The sequence below is a fragment of the Mugil cephalus genome, chromosome 2, assembly GCF_022458985.1.
Source record: "Mugil cephalus isolate CIBA_MC_2020 chromosome 2, CIBA_Mcephalus_1.1, whole genome shotgun sequence".
NCBI classification, from domain to species: Eukaryota; Metazoa; Chordata; class Actinopteri; order Mugiliformes; family Mugilidae; genus Mugil; species Mugil cephalus.
The window spans coordinates 20,118,478-20,141,550 of record NC_061771.1 but is presented as its reverse complement, the minus strand read 5'-3'; the positions used below and the strand labels follow the sequence as shown (position 1 = coordinate 20,141,550).

Here is a 23,073-nt window from a genome sequence, read left to right as displayed (position 1 = left end):
ATATATATTACGGCTGCAATCCTTCGGCCTATATTATTATATTGCTTGTGTTAATAATAATAATAAACATAAGCAGGGTTTCTAAGAAGTGCTATTATTAATTTCAAACAATATTCAATAATCTTTCAGGTGTCTAAGTAAAATACAGGAAATTTGAGTTTTATTTGCTTTTAGTAAGATTCAACATTTAAACATTCATTATTATTGTGGGCCCATGAAGACTTGTCCTGACATGTGTGTGAGGCTGATAATACCTCTGTTGTTTTCCACCAACACACTGGGTCACACTGGAGGTTTTATGTAACACAAGCCACTTCCTGTCCAAGTGTGTTCAAGGCAAAGCGAAGATCGTCACAACTTGACCGAGCAACAGGAGCCATGGAGTATTTTCCTTCCTTCTCCTTAGAAACATGGATTCTACTGATCACATTCGTCTGTTTATTTGTCATGTAAGAGGAAATTCATTTTTACTCTCTGTCTCTCTCTCTCTCTCCAGGCGGCGCTGCTCATTTTTAGAGAAAGTAAATCCAAAGTTCAGCCTTTGCAAAGTGAACGGTCTCAGATGAACTCTGCATAACTTCTCCGACACAATGCTTCTGCTGTTCTCTGCAGGTATGGCCAGTGGACATTTGGAGTGTTTGAGAAGATGGGGATCCCAGGTCCCAAGCCGTTTTTGTACTGGGGGACACTTGCTAGGCACGACATCGTAAGTGCTGTACATGCTCCCAGACTCTGCTTGTAAAACTGAAATGAAAGAATGCATGCACACAGTGATGATATGATCTCCCTGTTGTCAGGTTTACTACGTAGATGACACACAGTGTGCTCAAAAGTATGGGAGACTCTGGGGGTGAGTTGACAAAGCTTTGAAAATGAACACCCACTGTGTCTATGTTATTCGTCCTCTGCGCTGATAAAGCGTAATAGAGTAAATTCCCCCAAAATGTAACGTGATTGTGTGGAAATGCTCAGCATGTACGAGTTCAGGAGACCCTTGCTGGCTGTGATGGATCCTGACATGTTGAAAACCATCCTGGTGAAGGAGTGCTTCACGTATTTTACCAACCGCAGGGTGAGAACACGCAAGTTTAACGCACAAGGCATCGAACAGGAGAACTGTTATCACATTTCAAGGTGTAAATGGCAGAAAAAAAGGACTTTGTTCCTTCACTTACCATAAAGCAGGCTGACAAATAATAAATTGACAAATAAAGGAGAGTTGGTCCGTGTATTTTTTGGTCATTTGACTTTCTGTTCAGAAAAGGATGTTAACAACACACAAAAAAATTGTGGTTATTTGATTTTTATTTTAAAATTCAAAAGTTAAAATTGAAATTCACAATACTTTTCTTTATCGAGGTCGAGAATGGCTAAACAACTATTAAACCCCCACTCGTTTTTAAATTTCTGTTTCTGGAAATAATAATAATAATAATAATAATAATAAAATCGTAAGAAGACAGAAACCAACAAAAGCGCCATTTTTTTTCCCATATTGTGCGACCGGAAGTTGTTGTTTTCAAAGTAAGAGCAACATAAGTTGATGAACGTGGATCAGTGCGCTGTTTTTCGAAACGATAAATGAGTGTGTCCCAGGGAAGACGACATGACTGCAGATAAACTACGCCACATATTTCAGGTTACAGATAACTACATATTATCAGGGAATTGTATCTATCATTATAGATTTCTGCAGATGATAAGCCTTGTTTTGCTATGTCAAAAATCACGTCAGAGTAAGGTTCCAAAGACATTTTAGCCTGGGTTAGGGACACCACAGATAGAAGTCATGTATTTGGGTGCTCTGGCCAGAAACACAGCACCGTCCTCATACGTGCTCTTGCTTTGAAAACATAAACTTCCGGTTGCAACATGTATAAAAATGTTTGTTTTTGTTTCTGTCTTCCAACAATTTTTTTTTCATTATGTTTAGAAACACAAAATGAAAATAGACTGGTTTTTAAAGTTTTGTTTATCCACTCTCGACCCTGATGAAAAATGCCCTGAAAGTCATCCTTTTCTGAATAGAAAATCCAATGGCTAAAGTTGACCTTCATCCTCTTTTTAAAACTACAGAACAATCATGCTGGAAAGTCCAAATGGGACTAATCGATTAAGAAATGTAGGTTGTCTTTTTTGCCTTTGTGTGCCGTTATTTGATAGTAACCCATACCACATACCACATACAACAAACTGCCATCACAACTGTGAAGACAGACACACATGAACACCTCCGCTGTGCTCCTCCAGAACTTGGGTCTGAACGGGGATCTCTACGACACTGTGTCCATCGCTGAGGATGATCTGTGGAGACGGATCCGTAACATCCTCAGTCCCACATTCACGTCTGGCCGTCTGAAAGAGGTAGGAGGACACGGACGTATGAGCAGCCTGTACGTCTGTCTTCACCACTCTGTCTAACCTGGCCTCTCTCCCTCTGTTCAAGATGTTCACAATCATGAAACATCAGTCCTGCAAACTGAAGGAAAGCCTGCAGGCGCACAGCAATGAAGTCATCAGTGTGAGAGAGTGAGTAATAGCATGTAGTTAAAGTCGGAAGGCCACACTAAGACTAAATGTGTTAATTAATGTTCTTTAGAAGTGCTGGTAGGTGGATTTTGTCCCAGTTTAAGTACAGTGTCGATTGCTCTCTGCCCTCAACTCGACCTCAGTCCAGATGTGGCGACTGTGAGACCGTTTCATGTTGAAGTTTGAGACGGCTTTTGCTTTGCGACTGGGGCTGATTATTTGAGTAGAAGAAAGACAACGAGGCACATTGTCATGAGTAGTTGTTTTTACGGGAGCCGAACATTGTCCACACATTACCACCAGGACCAACCGTAGTCATCGGGCACCATTCTGAGTAAACTCAAAACCTCGACATTGTCATTGTCATCCAAACCAGCCCATCGGCCACCAACAATCCACTTAATGCCACAGTCATAGTAAAAAAAAAAAAAAAAAGATAGCATTTAATACCATTCTGATACATTTTACGTGCACATGAACTCAAGTGCCCATATAACAGCATGTATCAGTGTTAAGTGAGTGTAAAATAGAAAACAAGCAAACTCTGTACTAACTTATTAAGCTAATAAGGCATAACATTATGACCACCTTCCTAATATCGTGTAGGGCTCCCCTGTGCCTCCAGAACATGGCTGCTGGCATCAAGGAGGATAATTGCTATGGGGTGGGGTGTAGGTGGGTGATACATGTCTAAGTAACATCCACGTGAATGCCAGGTCCAAATGTTTCCCAGCAGAACAATAAACCGTCACAAGATGGTCAATGTTATTTACTTCATTTACTACAGTTTTAATGTTGTGGCTGATCGGCTGAGTATGAAATGTGTATTGCAGCTTCTTCGGACCTTACAGTCTGAGTGTGATGGTGAGCTGCCTCTTCAGTGTGGATATGGATTTAATGAACAACCCTTCAAGTCCCTTCATCACTCATGCGTCAAAGATGTTCAATTTCTCCACGCCTCTCGTGATGTTCCAGGGTACTGCTTTTTCAACATTTTTTTTTTTTCTCGTACTCAGTCTTCGAATGTGTTTTTCCTTTTTACTGATTCACATCGTGCTACCAAACGCTTTGGTTGTTTACCCTCCTTTTCCTTCTCAGGATTCTTCCCGTTCTCTCTTCCTCTGTTGGACCTGATGGGTTTCTCCCTGTTCTCCAAGTCCTCTGTTGCCTTCTTCAAAACGATTTTGGACGAGATCAAAGCAGAACGCAAAGGCAGCTCATCCCAGGTTTAGACAAAACGCACACCTAAGGGGGTTGTCATTGTGAATGAAATCTGGTCTTGCGGTACATCAAATCTTAATCCATGATGGCAGTCACGATCACTCTAAAGTTAAATATTCATTCATTCATCAAATATTCGAAACTACAGTCTGTTGTTGTAGATTGTTGACAGATTACATCTCAGTCAGACGGTTTCGTCCTCAAAGGAGTGGCCTCGGTCACTCCCAACATACATGTTTTAGCCAGAGAAGACAGATGATCTTCAGATGAGCGACAAGGGAAAAAGCTACTTGGTTAAAGGTGAAACGGCTTCAAGAAAACAAACAGGTCCAGTCGCCCTTGTTTCAACTTGTAAAACTATGACTTGAACGGCTGGGAGTCTTCACACCGATTTCACCACTTGAGGCTGACTATAAATGACAAATGACATGCGTGTTTTGTGATGGTGAATGGAGATCATGTGACTCATCGTGTGATGTAACTGTAAAGCAACTAGACAGCGAGTAAATGGACACAGCGGTGAGGATATTGTGACTGCTGTCTCCAATTTTAGTTGTCAAGTTCAACTTAAGCATTATAGAGGAAAAACAAAAAAAAACAAGGTCCATGGTACATATAATGAGGGCGCTCTTTGGCTCTTTGGAATGGGACACAAATTGCTAAGCTCAAAGGAAAAGTCCAAGGCACTCCTCTAGCACAAAAAAAGATATATAAAAAGACTTTATTGAGATGATTAATGGTGAAACGGATTAAAACATTAGTGCTAACGTTCTTCTTCAGGGTGTAGCCCTCTTTGTAAATGTGATATATAAATGGTTTTCCCAACGTGTCTGATATTTTCTTTTATCATTACTATTATTATCATTATGAAATAGGTTGTAAATTGTCAATTCTTTATGTAATTAGTTTGAATAAATCAAAGCTACCTGTTGGTACTGTTTAATATATTGAAAACGTGACCAACTTCCATGAGACGAAATTCTTGTTCGCTGTTTTCAGAAAATGGGTGACGTGCTTCAGTATATGCTCGACTCCCAGAGCACCAAGGACCCCAAGAGAGAAAAGCAGGGTAAGGGCAATTACACGCTCCCTCACGTGCTCCTTCTCATACCGTACGTAAGCACGTTCCTTTCACCTCCTTCCTGCTTATGGCCCCTGTTTGTCCTGGCAGGTCTGACCGATCACGAGATCCAGTCCCAAGCGTCCATGTTTGTGTTCGCCGGCTACGAGACGAGCGCCTTGACCCTCCTTTTCTTAGCCTACAATTTGGCGAGAAATCCTGACGTCATGGAACGCCTGCAAATGGAGATAGACGCCACGTTCCCAGACAAGGTAGACGAGACGTTTTCTGGTGTGGAGTCCCTTCACAAATGAAACTGTGTTGTCATTGGTAACAACTCTGCAGGCTCCAGTGGACTACGAGGCTCTGATGCAGATGGAGTACCTCGACTGCGTGGTTCACGAGAGTCTGAGGTAACGTTCTTTCACTACGTGTCATGCCAGACTGATGAGCAAAATGCTTTCTACGACAAAACTAAATACAGAATCAAACAAGCCTGTAGGACCGAACCCTCTGTGAATCAACACCAAAACTAAGCATTAGTTATTAATCTCAGATTAGAGTGGTGCTTTTCTCCACTTTGAGAAGAGCAAACCTTAAAACCTGCACAGCCACTGAGTCGAATGCAACAACCACAAATCGAAATACTCGCGCTTTGGACGCACCGGGATTCTGATTAAACGTCGTGGTCTAATACAGACGTGTGCATATTCTGTGGACAGGCTCTACCCTCCAGCTGCACGCTTGGAACGAATAGCTAAAGAAACGGTCAAGATCAACGGAATCCAAGTCCCAAAAGGCATGACTGTCATGGTCCCAGTCTACGCTCTGCACCGTGACCCCGAGCTGTGGCCAGAACCCGAGGAGTTCAGACCTGAGAGGTAACAAGCTGTTCCATGTTTTATGTCTAGAACATAGATCTGCAAAGACACATTCCCCACATAGTCACATACAGGTTGTATTTCCTGGTTGCCCAGAGAGCTGCAGTGGTTATGTGAAGACCTCATTGCTCTACATACAGAGTTATTAACATTATTTGTATTTTAAGAATGTGATATATAAAATAAATAAATAAAAAATTAAAATAGCATTATTATTTAAATATTGGTTCTGATAAACTTGACAAGCACGCGACAGTGAGCAGAAACCGTGACTGACTGATACATGAATTGTGGACTACCTGAGGATATGCTATGTGTTTGTTTCTGTAGATTCAGTAAAGAGAACAAGCCCAAGATCAACCCGTACACTTACCTGCCGTTTGGGATCGGGCCGAGGAACTGCTTGGGGATGCGATTCGCTCTGGTGATGGTTAAACTGGCCATGGTGGAAGTTCTGCAGAACTACAGCTTCTCAGTCTGCGAGGAGACAGAGGTGATTCAAACCACACGGCATCAACGTTTTGAGACATGTGACAAACGATATTTGCGCTAAGGGGTTCTAATGAAGTGAATTTCTATTCCCCAGATCCCTTTGCAGATGAACCCTAAAACCTTCATTGCACCGCTTCGACCCATCAAACTAAAGCTGGTGCCTCGTTCGGACAGCCCAGCGAACTAGGAAGCGCAGAGAGATGTGTCCTTTGGGGATAACGATGCTTTGCTTTGAATTTATTCCGTTAGCAGCTGAAAATGCCACGTCACAGCAAGCGAAGTCTGCACAGCAAAAAAAAAAAACAGCTATAAGAAACAGGATGTGCAACATACCACTGTAGAAGTCTTTATATAAATGGAATTGATATCCTGTATCTATCTAAATGCACTAATAGACACATTCAGAGATAATTTTTATAACGCTGAGGAAATTACACCACGTGGCAATTTTTTCTGGAACGCTATTTTTACAGATATTAATTGGCACTGGAAATGGCTCATTCCCTTTAAATTGTGTGTCACAAAGAATTACATTTCAAAATATTACATAACATATGCCCATCTAACACGTAGGCAAATGCACCTTTTGTAAAAATTAACCTGAAAGTGTCACTCATTTGTTTTATGGTTGCTTATATAGCGATACATTTTTAGAGAGAACTTGAAAACTACATACTGTGCAAAACAAGATATTAAATTAACATTGAAGGGAAGACCATTATTACTTATTTACTCATTGCTTAGTGCTTTTTTCAAATTCAAAGAAAGAAAATTATGTACCATTGTAAATTTCACATCCATAAATGTAAAATCATCTCCACAGTTTAAGTTGTTTGAAGTGGATTCAGGCTTAATCTTCAATTAATCACAAATATAAAATGTGTAGCTTTGATGGATATCTGTTCTGAGGTTTACAAACAATAAGTGTCACAGAAATGATGCAGTCTTGTTCTTTTCTCCTTGGTCTCTTATTTGGCGCCGCTGTTAATAAACCAATGTTATTACCACAATGAACTGGGATGACTGTTGTGTTCTGTCATTTGTACTTCACAAAAATAAAGTTTAGCCACATCAGGCTTTAAAGGCTTTAATAGAGTCTAAAGATGGCGTTAAGATTGATCTAAAAACAAAAGGGGTGAAGACCAGTTGTTGAGCGACTGTACCAACAGATTTGAAAAGCAGTTGGAGATATATATATATATATTTTTTACAGATATCTCCGACTTTCAAAGAAAGCCATTGGCTGTTTAACACAGGGGCCAAAAGGAGCCAGTGCCCTTGTAAAATTGCTCCTGGCCCCTGTGTTGGCCCCTGTGTTGGCCCCGGCAGCGCGAATTTGGAACTTTGAATGTGAAAGCGAACAGTCAGCAGCCCTGCACGAACTACTGCAAAGAGGCAAAGGTTTCAATTACGTGCCGTCAGTATTGAAAGATCCTGTTTTACTGTTGTTCACTACAATAATAAAATCCGTTTTTATGGCGCTTAATCACGGCTTGGTCTTGTTATGTTTGTGAATATGCAAAGCTATTGAAGTCAGTTAACATGATGTCATGCTTTAGAAATGGGTGAAATAAACAACAGCATGTAGCTACTTGTTTAACCCTCCTATTATCCTTGGGGTCAATTTGACCCCAGGCAATGCTCATCATTCAAAAAATAACAGTAGAGGGAAGGTCAGCTCACTGGTAGCAAGGGGTTATTTATGTAGCCAACAAATAAAACAAAGGGCCTGACACAAAAACCTAGTCAACAAGTTTATGTGAATCATTGTAAGTCACTGTGCAGATAAAAGTTTTATTTATAAGCAAGAATGTTTGTCTTATTGTATTAATATTCAATGTATTTTGTTTTTGTTTTAAATAAACTAAACTAAACATTTTTTAAATACCGTTTTGTCCTTATATGTGTCCCCTGGTAACTTTGATCTAGAACCGCCACTGGTAGGGTATCTACTAGATTCATGAGTCGATTATTTGTTTTATGGTTAATAGTTGGGAGCTGCTGATATGGAGGAGACCCGAAGAAAAGTTACACATTCATTTATCCATTTTGCCGGTCTATCGCAGGGCCGGCAAACAGAGGCAGATAACCATTCACACTCACACTGACGACCAATTCAGAATCACCAGTGAGCCTAACGAGCATGTCTTTGGACGGTGGGAGGAAGCCGGAGAACCCGGAGAGAACCCACGCAGACACAGGGAGAACATGCAAACTACAATGGATTGGATCCCAGCAAACTTCTTGCTTCGAGGCATCAGTGCCGAACCACTGAACAAGACTAAGAAAAACAAGACTTAAAAAGCAGCAAACATCTCAAGGACCATGAAAATAAAAGGTACGTGACGTAATGCAACGAAATCCACCCCCTCCCAAATCAAACACTTACCATTACACTTATCATATGTGACTCAGTTGTTTAAGGAGAAAAACAACTGATAGTTTAATTAAATATTGTACAAACACTGTAATAATGATAATGTATCGGTTTTATATTGCGTTATTCCATTTTTAGATGCTCAAAGCGCTTACAATTGGATGCATTATTCATTTGTTTACACAGTCATACATACCCTGGTGGTGGTAAACTGCCTCAGTTGTCACATTTTGGCCTGGACTGTGAAATGGAAAAAAATAACAACAGGAGAGCACATACTGTGTCACAGGTGGTTTTGTGTGAGGCTTACTTCCTTATTTGGTATCCAACGCCAACAGGTAGTCAGACGAGAGTCCAGGTTAGGACGTGAAACCAGGAAAGTCATAACGATTACCAGAGTCACGGTGCAGTAGAGTGACTCATAGAGCAGATAAGCACCAACAACTCGTGAGAATTACACTCCCAGTCAGAAGGTTTAACTGGCAGTGTACTTGTTGGGGTCCCATCAGTTTTTTTTTATATACATATATAAATCTTTTTATATATAAATCTGTTTATTGAAACACATCACATCATGTTAAATGAACTTTACATGCGTGATTTTTTTTTTTCTGAAAGTAAACAAACAAGTAGAAAACATTCAAAACAAAAACCCACCCCAGTTAGTCGTCCCTTTTCAAACAGAATATCTCATCAACCACCTTATATTTCTACATTCATATTGATGTAAGAGCACAGTTAGACAAAAAAAACAGAATGTGTTGTTCACTCCTACACCGTAGGGGTTGTAACTACATTATCAAAATATGACATAAGAGGTTATCATGTAGTATAGAATTTCTCAGTTGACCCTCAGAGTGAAAATTTTTTCTTTTCTAATTTAAACAACGTCATTCCTTAGGTCAGCCTGCCAAGATTGTTCTGTTGGGGGTTTAGGGTCCAGTGCAGAAGGATACACCTGCAGACAATCAGAGAGGCAAATGCTAAAACATGCTTACTGAATGCTTACCGTCTGCTTACTGAATTCGGAGTAATTTGAGGGAACTCCAAAAATAGCAATGAGCAGACAGGGAGAGATAGCTACACCTAGAACTGATATGATCTTGAAAAAGTTCTTCCAGAACCCTGTTAGCTTCGAGCATGACCAGAAACTATGGGCTAAGTCAGCTGGGACAAAGGCACATCTATTGCAAGCTTCACTATTGCGAGGAAAAATCTTTGCTAGTTTTGCTTTGCTGAAATGCATTCTATGCAGTACTTTGAACTGTATTGAGTTAAGACGGGCACAGGATGTGGAGTTATTCACTTGTAATTCGTGTCTCTCCCACAAAGCATCCTGGAGTAGGACTCCTAGCTCTTATTCCCACCCCTGTTTTGTTGTGATCTGTGAAGAGGAGTTAGCCTGGAAAAGGCCCGAGTACAGATTTGATATCATTTTTGTCCAAGTTTCTGGTTTGTCAAGAATTTTAGATAAATCTGCCGGTAAATGTGGGAATGTGCTGCAATGATCTTGAAAGAAGTTGGTCTGGGGAAAGTCATGCTTATGGGACCGAGTCTTAAAATCAACAAATGTACCATTTAAAAACAGATCTCAGAAGGATATGATACCTTTCTCCTTCCAGAGTGCAAATGCAGAGTCAAGTTTAGTGGGTAAAAAAAAAGCATGATTATTGCATAACGGAGCTGGGAGGACAAGATTGCTTAGCTTGAAATGTTTGCAAAACTGTCCATATTTTCATAGTTACAGGATTTGAGGTATAATATGACAAAACTGAGAATGGTAAAGGGAAGCATGTCAGAGCCACAAGTGAAGAGGTGTGGCCGAAAGGGACTCCATTTTACACCAGTCTAACTCACTTTCACACCACCAGCAGAGTATCTTTTGTATATTTGCTGCCCAGTGGTATAACATAAAGTTAGATAGGCCCAGTCCACCCTCCTGCCTTGCTGACTGTAGTGCGCTTTTAATAATCCTGGCTGCCTTGTCCACCCACAGGAATGAAAGAGTAACTTGATCGAGTCTTTTAAAGAATGTTTTAGTCAGTAAGAGAGGTAAACATTGGAAAACAAACAAAAATCTTGGCAAGATATCCATCTTTATGCACTGGACTCTGCCTGCTAACGACAACTTAGACCACCCTGTAGGTCAGTTTTGACTTTATTTATCAATTTCTCAATGTTATATTTATGCAACTCCTTAAAAGAGTGGGTGATGTTGATCCCCAGATATTGAAAACTTTCTGGACAGAAATTAAAAGGAATCTGTCCCTGCGTGAGTGTTTTGGCTTTAGAGTTAATTGGGAAACAGTTTTTTGGAGGTTGATTTGTACCAAAATCATCTAGTATCTGAATGAAATTACTGGCACACGTAACAGGGTCTGTTATATAGATTAATAGATCATCTGCATACAGGGAGACCCGATGCTCAATGTTTCCCCGTTTAACACCTTGCAGATGTGCAGAAGATCTCAACCGTATGGCTAGCGGCTCAATAGCAAGAGCAAGAAGCAACGGCGACAGCGGGCAGCCTTGACGGGAAAATATGATGAGTACTGCCTATTTGTGTTAACATGGGCAAAGGGTGATGTAAAAAGAAGGCGTATCCATGTGATAATGTTTTCTCTGAATCCAAATTAACAATCAGTTTTACCGACAGATCTTCTTTTATTAGCATAGATCAGACCCTTGACATAAACGGTGTTTGACTTCCTGCACAGTGAACTATGACCAGAGCTCTTTATGATCTTTGTCGGGTCAGGCCTGTGTGAGTAAACACAATTACTGTGAAGGTGAAATGAGTCACATCTGAGCCCACAGGCTGCTCTGTGTGAGGCCTAGGACGAAGCTCTGAGGGAGTCGAGGAATTAACGATCAGCTTCGTCCGGCTTCACAAACACCGCCACAGTTTGAAGTAAAAACACAGAAACAACTCGTGTCAGTTTACTGTCAGTGGAGCCTGTGGGAAAACGCTTGTGGAGAAGTCAATGTGAGCGGGCGTCATGAATAGAACGACGCGCGAAAATCTCTTTCCCAATTTTTGTCCTTTTCCTCTTTTCTCTTACATTCTTCCTTCCTCTGTCCTCTCTTCCCCCTCTCCTCTCTGGACCGGGGTTTCACGGCGTCCTTATCCCCGGCTTGGAAGTGAGTAACTTTGGCTCTTTTCTGGTGTCCAAACCCCAAACCCTCCTGGTCTCTCTTCAACACAGTGGGCACTGGTTGTTGGGGGCCCTCTCCCTCCGGCCCCAGCCCTGTCCCCGGTTTCCAGCCACAACGAACCATCATCTTGTAGCTGTTACTGGAGGGCGGGAGGCAGTAGTAGGGGGTGGGTGGAGGACGCCGCAGACTGAACTGGTGCAGAGTGGACGACAGATGTGATGACAAGCTGCTGCTGTACTCGCTGCCGCACACGTCGCACCACTGAGACTGGAGGGACCTGGAGCTGGAAGATACAACATAGACGTCAAAAGAAATATTAGTGACGGATTTACTTTTTTCCTACTCCGTTTTTAATTAACAGTTTGTTGGCAATATACACATTAAGCCAGGTTTTGTCTGCTGTATTAATCGTGCTTTTCCTGGCCTTAACAGATCTGTTACTGATGCACTTCAACTCTAACCACTGATGGACAAGACGTTATAAATAATTTGGTGTAATATCAGACTGGAATCTTGTCATAAATGTAGTTGTAGTATCTAACAAGGCCTTAGGTAAAGCAAATATTCGTATCTCGGTGAGACCAACTGCTTTATCTTTCTACATTTTTATTGGTACGAACTGTGACCAGAGAGCAGTGACCTAACGTAACTCTGCGCCGCCTGCAAGGCCTTTAATGTTTTCACCAGTGAGCCATTACTCCATACTGTATTGATTTTATACCTTACCTTTATTTTTATATTTCTAACCTAACTGTTAGATTTGCTCTTTGGTTTAAGTTTTCACAGTAATTCTCTCAAAGGCATAATGCTTCCTTCAACCTCTGCAGGAAGTGTGTTTAACTCAGGCCCATATAGTGATTAGTGATGACAAATAAAAGTGATGTCAACACACTGTATATCAGTTAACAGAGGTTATGAAGTCATAAAATCTCCTGTTTAGTACACACTATGATCAGCCTTTAATTCATCAATTGAAAGGGGATTTTCAAACTCTGGAAGTCAAATAACCTGTTATATGGTTATCTGATTTAACCCTCATGCCCTAATAAGGACAAAAGTGTCCTTTGCTATTTGCTTTTTCCTACTAATCACAAATACCAAAAGTTTGATTATTTTCTGACTTTTAGCCCTTTATATGCCAGTGTGATGGAATCACAATTAAAAAAAACAAACAAAACAAAAACACAAAAATTGGAATATTTTCAATAATCTAGTGCAAAGTGGATTTTTCTTGCAGTGATTACTGGAGCCTTGGACATGTGAATGCTTAATAGTAACACTGATTTTGATGTTTTTTTTTTATTATTATTATTTTTTTGTAGCAAATCTCATTAAAATCAGCACTGAAGTGGATTAAAAGATTTATGTAAGAAAAAGTACTTTTTTTTAACCTATGCTTTTTTTATGGGTCGTTTTTGAAGAGGACACTTTTGTCCCTTAATGCCTTAAAAAATAAGGTATGAGCGTTAAAAAGAAATCAATATTAGACTGATGAGATTAGACCTGACAAGACGGCAGTGACTGATCCTTTACCCAGACGTAGGAAGAGTTCAGATCTGATTTAAAAACTGCATGTCTCTCAGAGAGTGTTTTCACCTTCTGTCACACTGCGTTTCCCCCTGTGAACTTCTCCCATAGCTCATCAACTCCTCCACCACATCACTGTGGCCCGCTGAGGGGAAACAAACAAACGAATGAGTTAAACATTACTACACATGCACACATAAATGTATGAATGGAGGCTGCATGGCTCTACCTTCCAGGGCCAGGTCTTTAGCATCTCTGCCCTGCGTATCCACCACTCCAACCCAGGCAGCTCCGTGTTGCAGCAGCAGTCTCACCGCCGCCCTCTGTCCGGACCAGCTTGCGCACATCACCGCCGTCCAGAAGAAAGCGTCCTGCAGGTGAAAGCGCACACTTTTGGGAAGCAAATTATCAGTTGTGTACACCCTAAAAATGAAAAGATGCTGAGCTTTAAGTATTATACCTGGAAGTTGATGTCGACTCCCTTAGAGAGCAGCTCTTTGAGGACGGGGATGTCTCCTTCGTGGGCACAGCGTAGCAACCGGAGTCCCAGCAGCTCCATGGATCTCTCCGACTGTCTCGTCTCTCTTCTCTGATCCTCTTCACTTACACCCACTCTTTGCACCACAGAAGAAGTCTGACCCTGCTGACCCTCCCCAGCCCCGTTCCCCCTCCTCCTCTTCCTCCTCGCCCTCGCTCCTCCACTTGAGTGTCTACCCGGATGTTCTCTGCTATGATGTTGGTCTCTTGACTCATCTTGATCTCTGTCACCTTTTATCAAGTTCTCGTAGAAATGCCTGATTTCTTTCCCACTAAGCACGCTGCTCGTTTTAGAGCTGGATGGACCGGTCTCAATGCTGAAAACATCGTGGTCGCTGGCAGGAGTGAAACCTAAAGCAGCCATGAGGACGGACTGTAGGTCCAGGTGTCCCAGGTTGAAGGTTTTTACTGTGACAGGAAGTAAGAGTGTTCAGGTGTTACCATGTCAACAAGCCGAACTGGTTTATCTTTTGTTTACTTCACACAGCCTTTAATTAAAGTCCCGACAACACACGTTGAAGGTAAACCGACACCAGTCCACACACTATGTTAATAATGTAACACCGGCGTGACTATTTATCTGAGTAACACAGCCAGCCTTGGCAGCTTTAAACAACAGAAGTTAGCTAGCCACCTAGCATCGGTTAGCATGAACATTTAGACGATTGTAAGGCGTTTAGGTAGTTAGTTTAGAGAAGACTTCGGATAAAACATTACCCACATCACATAGAGATGCAATCTATGCGAAATGTCGAAAGGTAAATAAGGCACAAGACTAAAATTATTCAATATTTCAAGGCTCTTCAAGCTAGCGTCGGCCCACTTCCTCCCGAGCATAGGGGTCTGCGTATCGATCCAGAAACATCGATACTTGGGATACAGACATCTTTTTTAAAGAATCGATCTTCACATCAAAATATCCCAAGGCCGCCTTCAGAGAAATATTAATACTTTCACTGATCTGTAATCAGTTCTAAAAAAGTAAAACGTGCGTGTGAGAGAGGGGGTGCGCAGGGAAACGTCCCCACACTTGAGACTTACCTCTATGACGGAAGCCCTCAAATTCAGAGGCAGACATGTATTTTCATGTATAGTGAAAATACATCACATCACAGTGCCCATCGCAGGCTTATATGTCAACATGTTGTTATTTCTTTACAAAATATGATATGATAGAGAATGTAGTTCTAACCTGAATACCACTCTGTCTGGTCCAAACAAAATCATATCGAAGTCAGAGCCACTGCTCTTACTTTATTTTTTTCTTGAGTTTTTTTTTTTTTAAATATAATTTGCTCATATTGTCTTTTAATTGCTCCGATTAAAGATAAGTATGATAAACGTCATTATTTCCATTTATACGCAAGTAAAAGTCTGAATGTACCGATATCGGGATATTAGGCTTGGTATTACTTGGTATCGGGCCGAAAGTTAAAATGGTGGTATCGCACATCCCTTCAGTCTGGCATGTAGCTGAGAGTGCTGCCACCTACCAGTCTGGATGGCTGTCTACCGTTTGCTCTAATGTTTACTAAGGGTGTGTAAACACAGTCAATTAAATGCGCTAAACACGTGTATGTTACACAGTTTTACAGTGAGCGAGTCTGTAACACAGATATTTACGTGTAAAATATTAATCAGACCAACTACTTTCTGAAGCTGTGAGAAGTGAAAGTGACGACACCCATCATTAAATTACTCTCAACCATAAAGACTTTTGTTTGTGTTCCACTGTTCCTGACTAATTCTTTCTGTAATGAAGTTCAGCATTAAATCCAATCAGGAAGACTTATCTTTCTCCATCACAACTCCTTCTCTCTCTCTATGACTCTTGACTCTGAGAGTTTCTAGTTTAACTATTCAGATTCAGATTAGCCAATTGTGTCTTTACTGTCAAATTTAAATACTTTTCTCTTCTGTTTTCAAACGTCATTTCTTTCAAACTGCTGCCACCGCCATCCTGCAGTCATTACCTCCTGGGGAAACACGCATTTACTTCTCCTGAGAATCTATGACATCTCTACTGGGTCTAATCACCAAAGACAACAAAATGGCTCCTACATATATAATCCCACTACAGACTAGTCAAGTGAATAACAGCTTTATTTTTTGGCACTTCTCAAAACACAAAATGCTTCCTTACAGAAAAGCACCATCAAAGATATCAAAAAGTGAAATGAGGACGTACATAATATTATTACAAGACAAAACAAAACAAAACAAACAAACAAAAAAAAAAAAACAATCACCGTGGAATCATTTAGTGTAATTTGTTTGTGTTTAGAGGATGTAGGATGTATCTAGTTTGTACCCACGGACTTAAAGGCCAAAGATTCCCATACTGGCCACTAGCATGACGTCTTCATGGAAAGGATGCTTCAGGCACGGATGTGAGTGGACATAGGTTCAGGGACTAAACCTAAATCATGCAGAGTGTTTGTATCTTTATATAATGTAGTGGCATGAAACAGACAAACAGTGGCAACTTCTCTGGAACACATTGTTGACACTAGTGTTGTGGTTTTGCATGTGTTTGCACACATGTACAAATGTTTCAGAAAACAAACAAACAAAAAAACAAAACAGAAAACTGTGAGTTTGAAGGTTCATATCCGATCACCTCTTAATGCCATGATTCTGCTTCGTTTGGATAAGTGATTTGTTTCAGTAGTAAATATAAACTAAACATTATCAGCTGAGAAACAGACACTGAGAATTATCTCCACGTAACACTAATTTACAGAGTGGCTACAAAAATGTACAGTCCAATAACGATGCCAAACTGAAACGTTGCTTGGCTCAGTTGCTTTCAGACGGGTTTTGGTTTTAATCATCATAAGCACTTAGCTGCGATCAGGCATTTAAACATCTGAGAAATTCTGCTTCTTCAGTTTTTTTGTGAATACATGTGAAAGAACTGAAACTTAAAATACTTACGTAACTTCGCTTGAATATGTCAAAAGTGCTATTTTCATTAAAAGAACGGTCACATAACCTCCTCCATTACGATCATTCGGACGTCACGGCTGCTTGAAATAACCTGGTTTCATACATGATTGTGAATAAACGGTTAATGCCTGACCTTACAAACATGCACAACCACTGGCACGATCCTTCATAAGTAACAACCGAAGTGTCTCCGTTGGGCTACTATAACATCAGACTAGTGGTATTTACTGACGTGTCTGTTTCTGTCCCCGGTCTGTGTGAATGTCTGCGCGCAGTGAGGGCAGGAGTAAGGCCTCTCCCCCGTGTGTATCCTCATGTGTACGTTGAGTTTGTCCTTGCTAATGAAGCGCTTGTTGCAGCAGGAGCACGCGTACGGTTTATCTCCCGTGTGGTAACGCTGGTGCATCTTCAGCTCCGTCATGCGGCCGTACGTCCGCCCGCACTCGGGACACTCGTAGCTGGGTCGCACCTCCATGTGCTGCCTGCTGTGGAGACGCAGCCCACTGGACGACCTGAAGCTCTTGCTGCACTGCGCGCACTGAAAGGGCTTCTCCCCGGTGTGAACGTGGATGTGCAGCTTGAGGCTGGCGGCCGACGGGAAGCCGTTGCCGCAGACGGAGCAGAGGTGAGGCCTCTCCCCCGTGTGGATCGACAGGTGCTTGTCCAGCTTGTTCTTGTTCAGGAAAGTCCTGCCGCACACCGGGCAAGTCATGGGCTGCTCCCCCTCGTGCGAGCCCATGTGCTCCGTTAGCTCGATCAGCGTGGAGAAAGCAAAGTCGCACCGAGTGCACGAGTACGGCTTCTCCTTCTTGAACTTCCGGTGTTTGAGGCAATGCTGCTCTAGAGCTTCCTTCTCTTCGAAGGTTTCGATGCAACAAGAGCACTGGTACGGTCTCTCCTCGGTGTGAGTCCGCAGGTGATACTTCAAAGCCGTTAGCTGCAGAAAAACGCCGTCGCAGTGTGGGCATCTAGATTCTCGCCTTTTGTGGACCAGCACGTGTCTCTTGTAGTGAGAAAGCTTGAGGAAGCGCTTGCGGCACAGCGAGCAGTAATACTGCTCGCTGAGGTGACCTTGCTCGTGCTTCTTCAGGGCGTACTCCACCTTAAACTTCTTCTCGCAGGTGCTGCAGCTGTAAGACTTCTGGTGAACCCCCATGTGCGTCTCCAGCTCCTCCGGGCTACCGAAGGTTTCGTCACATTTAGGACAAGTCCCGCTGTTTTCTTTCACGTGGATCTCCAGGTGTTTGTTGAGGTCTTCTGGGAAGGCGAAGACCTTGTGACAATCGGGACACGTGTAACACTCGGCATCCGCTTCTTTCCGGTGAGTCACTATGTGCCTCTTCAGATGATACAGCCGGCCGAATACTTTGCCGCAGTCGCCGCAGACGAGGCTTCGAGGGCTGGACTCGACCTTCTTGTGCAATTTGAGATGACTCGCCAGGGCCGACTTCTCCTTGAACTGTTTGTTGCACGCGAAACACGTGAGGCCTTCGATTACATGGGTCTTCCTGTGGGCTTTCAGTTCCAGCAAGCTGCCGAGACTCTCCCCGCATTTAGAGCAGATGTATTCGCCCAAGCCGTGCTGGTTCCTCACGTGTCGGGTCATGTGGTAGGACTGGCTGAAGGTCAAGGCGCAGACCGGGCAGCTGAAGGGTTTCTCCTTCGTATGTGTCCTCATGTGTCTGGCGAGTTTGTTCGCACCTCTGAAGCGTCGCCCGACGCAGATGGGACAGTAATGTCCCTTTCTCTTGGTTTCGGAGGTGGCTGTTTTTTTCTTCCCGTCTCCATTTTGAGATTCAGCTTCATCCGAGTTCTTCTCTTCTGTCGTATCCACGTCTTCAGACGCTTTGCCCTTAGAATCGCCATTAGCTACGTCTTCATTTTTACATCCAGTTTCATCGGCGTCCTCCAAACTTCCTCCCTGCTGCGTGGCCGTCTTTTCGCTGTGTGTCATGATGTGACTGGAAAGTTCACCGCTGTTGGTGAACGTTTCCTCGCACGCCGTGCACGACAGAACCCGAGGCTTGTGCGTCCTCCTGTGCGTCAGCAGCTCCGCGGGGCTCGCCAAGCTTTCCCCGCAGGTGCTGCAGATGTGCGGGCCGGCGCTGTGCTGGTTCCTCAGGTGCCGGGTCATGTGGTAGGACTGGCTGAAGGTCACGGCGCAGACCGGGCAGGCGTACGGTTTCTCCTTCGTGTGCATCCTCATGTGTCTGGCGAGCTTGTGCGTATCTCTGAAGGGCCTGCTGTTGCAGAAGGGACAGCGGTGGCCTTTTTGCGCCGTCGGAGACAAGACGCCGTAATCGTCGTCGTCACGATCGTCAGCGTCGTTGTCACTGTCGACGTTGTCGTAATCTTCATCTTTGACCTCAAATGACGATGATGATTCTCCATTATCATCATCGTCATCACCTACCTTATCAGCCTCATCCTTCCTCTTAATCTCCTTCTCATCGTTATCACTGTAATACTGCTTATCTTTGCTGTAGTAGTAGTCGTCTTTGACTCGTGTTAGCGTTTTAGTCAAACAGGGTTTTGTTTGCTTCCTTTCCTCCCCGCGCCGAGGCCTTCCTCTTCTAGCTTTTCTTTTAGCGGAGGGTTGCAAGTCGTCTCCGATGTACACGCTGACCTCGTGAACATCAAACAGCTGAGATTCCACGTCTTTACCGACGACTAACGCCGAGGCCAACGTTAAAGTTTCTCTCGCTTGCAGCAGCCTCTCTCTGAGCTGTGGGTAGTTCGTCTTTTCAATCAGCTGATCCAGGATAAGTTTGTCCTGTAAGTTTCCATAGCCGCAAGGCCTCAGCAACTCTTCTAAAGCGGAGACGAACTGATCCACCGTCTCTCCAGGCATCTGAGACCTTTGGTGGAATCTAAGGCGCCGCGCTTGAGCGCTGCTATCGGAGGTGAAGTAAACAGTCAGGGTGGAGACGGCTGCCGCGTACGTGCTCTCACCTCGGATCAGAGTTGTGAAGATCCGCTCCCCCTCCGGGCCGAGGCAGTTCTGTAAGAGCAAACACTTTGTGGAGTCGGCAAGCTCCTTTTCACCGAGACCTTTGATGTAGTGTTCAAAGGCTTTCAGCCATTTCGGCCAAAGCATGGTCGGCTCACCGGGGACCGTCAGGAAAGGTGGAGGCGGGGAGAGGATTAAGAGCAGCGGCTCCGGGAGTGGCGCCGACGAGAAGTCGTGTTTCGTCTGCTCCTCCTCATCTAGTTCCACCTTCACTTCTCCCATTGTTGGTTTGACGATATATCTTCCTCTTCTTTCCGCTCTCTCTCCTGAGTCAAGGAGGATTCACTCAATTAAGACGTCATCCTCTGGTTCGTGTTCAGAGTCCCCATGTTTCATGGCACTCATGTCCCTACAGAAGAAAAAAAAGAACGGTAAAACAAACACAAATCAGACAACATGTCTTTATACACAATTACACTAAGTTGCACTAAATTATTCACTACACCGACTACACCTGGCTGAAACTGATGCAGTCTTGCAATAGATCCTATGTTCATGAAGGTGTTTTCAGGTCAGTTTTAAACGACGATGATCTATGATTATGTGGGATCGTTTGGTTTTATACTAATTGAAAATGTCAGATTTTATGGTTTGTTAAAATTAGATTTGTTTTCATTTTCAGTTAAACATTTCTTTCTTAATACTGGAAGTTAGTGAAAATGACTCGTAAAGCCTATGATGTCATCAGTTCTCATCTAACAACACAAACTTTCACGTTTGAGATGCTGCAGTTGACAAACTGCTCCAGCTTTACTATTTCATATTATTATCAGCAGGGCTGGAGTGGAGTGAGATTTTTTTTTTTTAAGCAGGACGAGGATGAAGTGTGTTTGAAAATAGTATATTAGTATATAAATATAATAAAGGACAAATTGTGGAAGGTGTGACTATTGCGGCGCAACTATTTCACCTGGAAAGGAGAAATACTATTTTCTCATTGGCTGACAGAAGCAGAGCAGCCTCATCCATTCACTGATCTCTTTGACACACAGGCTATGTTACTAATGAGTTTTATCACTTCTCAGCGTGAGAAATGTCAGCACCCAGTTTATACCTGGAAATTTTTGTTTATACACCAGAGAAACTACATGATTGTTGTGATTTCATTATGAAACTCAATATGTGTTTTCCTTGAAAAGCTTCATGAAAACCATCTGCCATCAGGTATAACTTTTGAAAACACAAACACTGTAAGTTGAGTGAAACTGTTCAAACAAACCAGCGACTACACACGAGAGGTTCGCTGTTGGAGCCTGCATTGACCGCAGATCCAGTTATGGAGGTCTGAGGCCCTTCGGGGCCCCTGGGCTGAAGAGGGATTAACTACAGATGTTAATTGTTGGGGGTCCTGTCAGTGGCCTGAGGGTCTGGTCCTGGAGAACACCATGACCTGCAGTGATCACTCAGAGGCGTCGCTCAACTGGAGGGGGCCATTATTATCTCAGATGTCTAAACAGACAGCTACAGAAACGAGTAAGTAATTTTTGATTACACTTTAATGGCAAAATGTATTATTTATTTTTTTTTTTTAAATACCTTTTCTTGTATGTTTAAAGTTATATCTAAAACTGACTGGTGCACAAAGACCCCCCTCTCTGTTTGGTTCGTTCCTGTAAGCTGTGATGGAGGTTATCAACACTGGGACTTTTTTTTAAAAACAAAAACAATATGACTTTAAGAAGTCTGTAAATGACCACGACTTTATCAAATCTTATATTTAACATGACTTTAGCGTCTCTGGCTAATCCACAAGTGGTGACATTACTGCTGGTTTGTCGTATTCTGCTTTAGATCAATGACGTGATATCACAGCTGTAGCTTAGTCTGACACTGACAGAAGAGTTAAATAATAACGAGTTAGTGTTAGTTAGTATCTAATCTAAAAAAAGCGGTAAACTGTACATAAGTGTCAGTGAAGATGTTGTGAGATACACACGTGTTTTCCCTGCAGAACAATTACATATTTAAGATTTAAATAGAAAAAAATGAAGAAATGAATTAAACTGACTCCTGTGTGAGTCTAGTGTACAAACAAACTGTGATTTTGAAATCTGTGTCCAGCCTATCAATAATAACAACAACAACAGCAACAACAACAACAAACAAAAAGCAACTTGTGGTTGTTTCTGCTAATCTGGACCTGGCTATTTGTGTGTCTGTGAGGTGACAATACAGACTACATAATAAGAAGGTGGCATTAGTCGAGGAGGAGATGAAAACTCACCGAACCAAACTGGGTTACAAGTCTCGGTACCTCCACTCGGGCGGACAGAGAGACAGGGGGGATGAGGTGGGGTCTCCTGCCTGGACCTGAACACACAGCTTGTTACGGTTTTAATAAATCACTTCTGGTGACGCCTCAAGACAAAACGTTTGACTGGAGAGACGAGCATAAAGTGGAAAATCTATCCGCCATGCTGGTGCTCCTTCTTCGGGACAACAGAACACTTCCCGGGGTCCGGCAGCCCCCTCCTCCTCCACAGCGACCCCTGCTGGTTGGGAAGACAACCACCTGCCTGTATACAATTCATTCACTTCTTAGCTAAAATGTGTGTAAATCAGAAAAATGGCTCATGTGAAGCGTTTAAGCTGCATTATACTGAAGTTACGTGGATCTAATATTTAACTACTTTGTCACAAGGCTGCGACTCTGACACCAAAATGATCACGACACTGATCAGCCCGTGAAAACATAAGTCCTTAGAACCTTTATGAATTTCAACCAATGAATATTTGACATTTTTACCCGATGAATGACTCACTAATCTTCTCCAGATGGTTCATCTTTTGCCGTGATTTCTAATAATAGGTAATAACGAGTAATGAGAATAACAGCTTTCACACAACGTATAATGTCACATCACACCAAAGTGTTAGAAAAATTCAACCTGAGCATCGATGAGTATAGATTTTTAAAAGGAACAAAGTCATTACAAGTAACTGATAAAAAACACCCTTGGTTCAAATACAGTGAAAAAGAAGCAGAAGTACTTTCCCTTCGATGTCGTCTTTTTTGTTGTTGTACTTCTACCTTTTTATTTTTTTCTATTTTGTATCTTTGGTCCTTTTGTTCTCTCCCACCACTATTTGTCAGACTGCAAAGAGCACACACGGCTGTAATGAATACACCCTGTCTCTACTAAACAATCTCTTACATCACTGTTTAATAATTCAACTACCTGCCGCCATCTATTTCCTGGAATGCACCCTGCACCTTGTTTCAAGAAATGTATCCGACGGACCTGATGTGAACTCTGAAACACAGCTGATAAAGCTCTGAACTTTCTCTCCTTTTACTTCTCACACAGACCTGGTTATTCATTCATTTGTTTTG

General features: G+C 42.5%; 3 protein-coding genes across 4 annotated transcripts; 1 reads left to right on the top strand and 2 right to left on the bottom strand.

The window, feature by feature from the left end:
* The first annotated feature begins 238 nt into the window (after positions 1-238).
* Positions 239-7,197, top strand: LOC125004588 (cytochrome P450 3A27-like). The gene is made up of 14 exons (XM_047579303.1): positions 239-449; positions 613-706; positions 798-850; positions 973-1,072; positions 2,251-2,364; positions 2,447-2,529; positions 3,363-3,505; positions 3,628-3,755; positions 4,750-4,819; positions 4,922-5,082; positions 5,156-5,223; positions 5,533-5,691; positions 6,022-6,184; positions 6,278-7,197. The coding sequence occupies exons 1-14, from the start codon at positions 379-381 to the stop codon at positions 6,368-6,370; spliced, it is 1,500 nt and encodes a 499-aa protein (XP_047435259.1). The 5' UTR covers positions 239-378; the 3' UTR covers positions 6,371-7,197.
* Positions 7,198-10,582: 3,385 nt separating this feature from the next.
* Positions 10,583-14,785, bottom strand: gpank1 (G patch domain and ankyrin repeats 1). Of its 2 annotated transcripts, XM_047578790.1 has the most exons (5): positions 14,502-14,784; positions 13,704-14,188; positions 13,473-13,614; positions 13,313-13,388; positions 10,583-11,999 (listed from the first exon to the last, which is right to left on the bottom strand). In XM_047578790.1, exons 2-5 carry the CDS (start codon positions 14,142-14,144, stop codon positions 11,558-11,560), a joined length of 1,101 nt encoding a protein of 366 aa, XP_047434746.1. In that variant the 5' UTR covers positions 14,145-14,188; positions 14,502-14,784; the 3' UTR covers positions 10,583-11,557. The 2 variants fall into 2 exon arrangements, with proteins under 2 accessions (XP_047434746.1, XP_047434747.1); XM_047578791.1 differs by having other exon boundaries at positions 13,704-14,785.
* A 1,080-nt stretch (positions 14,786-15,865) lies between these two features.
* Positions 15,866-22,887, bottom strand: LOC125004287 (zinc finger protein 271-like). Its single transcript, XM_047578789.1, has 2 exons — positions 21,964-22,887; positions 15,866-20,088 (listed from the first exon to the last, which is right to left on the bottom strand). Exon 2 carries the CDS (start codon positions 19,959-19,961, stop codon positions 16,944-16,946), a length of 3,018 nt encoding a protein of 1,005 aa, XP_047434745.1. The 5' UTR covers positions 19,962-20,088; positions 21,964-22,887; the 3' UTR covers positions 15,866-16,943.
* Positions 22,888-23,073: the final 186 nt, after the last annotated feature.

Excerpts from the sequence above, each read along its gene's own strand:
- LOC125004588 (XM_047579303.1), top strand. The coding sequence starts at position 379 with ATGGAGTATTTTCCTTCCTTCTCCTTAGAAACATGGATTCTACTGATC. Across the intron at positions 450-612 it reads TTCGTCTGTTTATTTGTCAT|GTATGGCCAGTGGACATTTG; the intron begins GTAAGAGGAAAT and ends TGTTCTCTGCAG. Across the intron at positions 2,365-2,446 it reads CGTCTGGCCGTCTGAAAGAG|ATGTTCACAATCATGAAACA; the intron begins GTAGGAGGACAC and ends CCTCTGTTCAAG.
- gpank1 (XM_047578791.1), bottom strand. The coding sequence starts at position 14,144 with ATGGCTGCTTTAGGTTTCACTCCTGCCAGCGACCACGATGTTTTCAGC. Across the intron at positions 13,615-13,703 it reads GAGTCGACATCAACTTCCAG|GACGCTTTCTTCTGGACGGC; the intron begins GTATAATACTTA and ends TTTCACCTGCAG. Across the intron at positions 12,000-13,312 it reads GAAACGCAGTGTGACAGAAG|CTCCAGGTCCCTCCAGTCTC; the intron begins GTGAAAACACTC and ends TGTATCTTCCAG.
- LOC125004287 (XM_047578789.1), bottom strand. The coding sequence starts at position 19,961 with ATGGGAGAAGTGAAGGTGGAACTAGATGAGGAGGAGCAGACGAAACAC.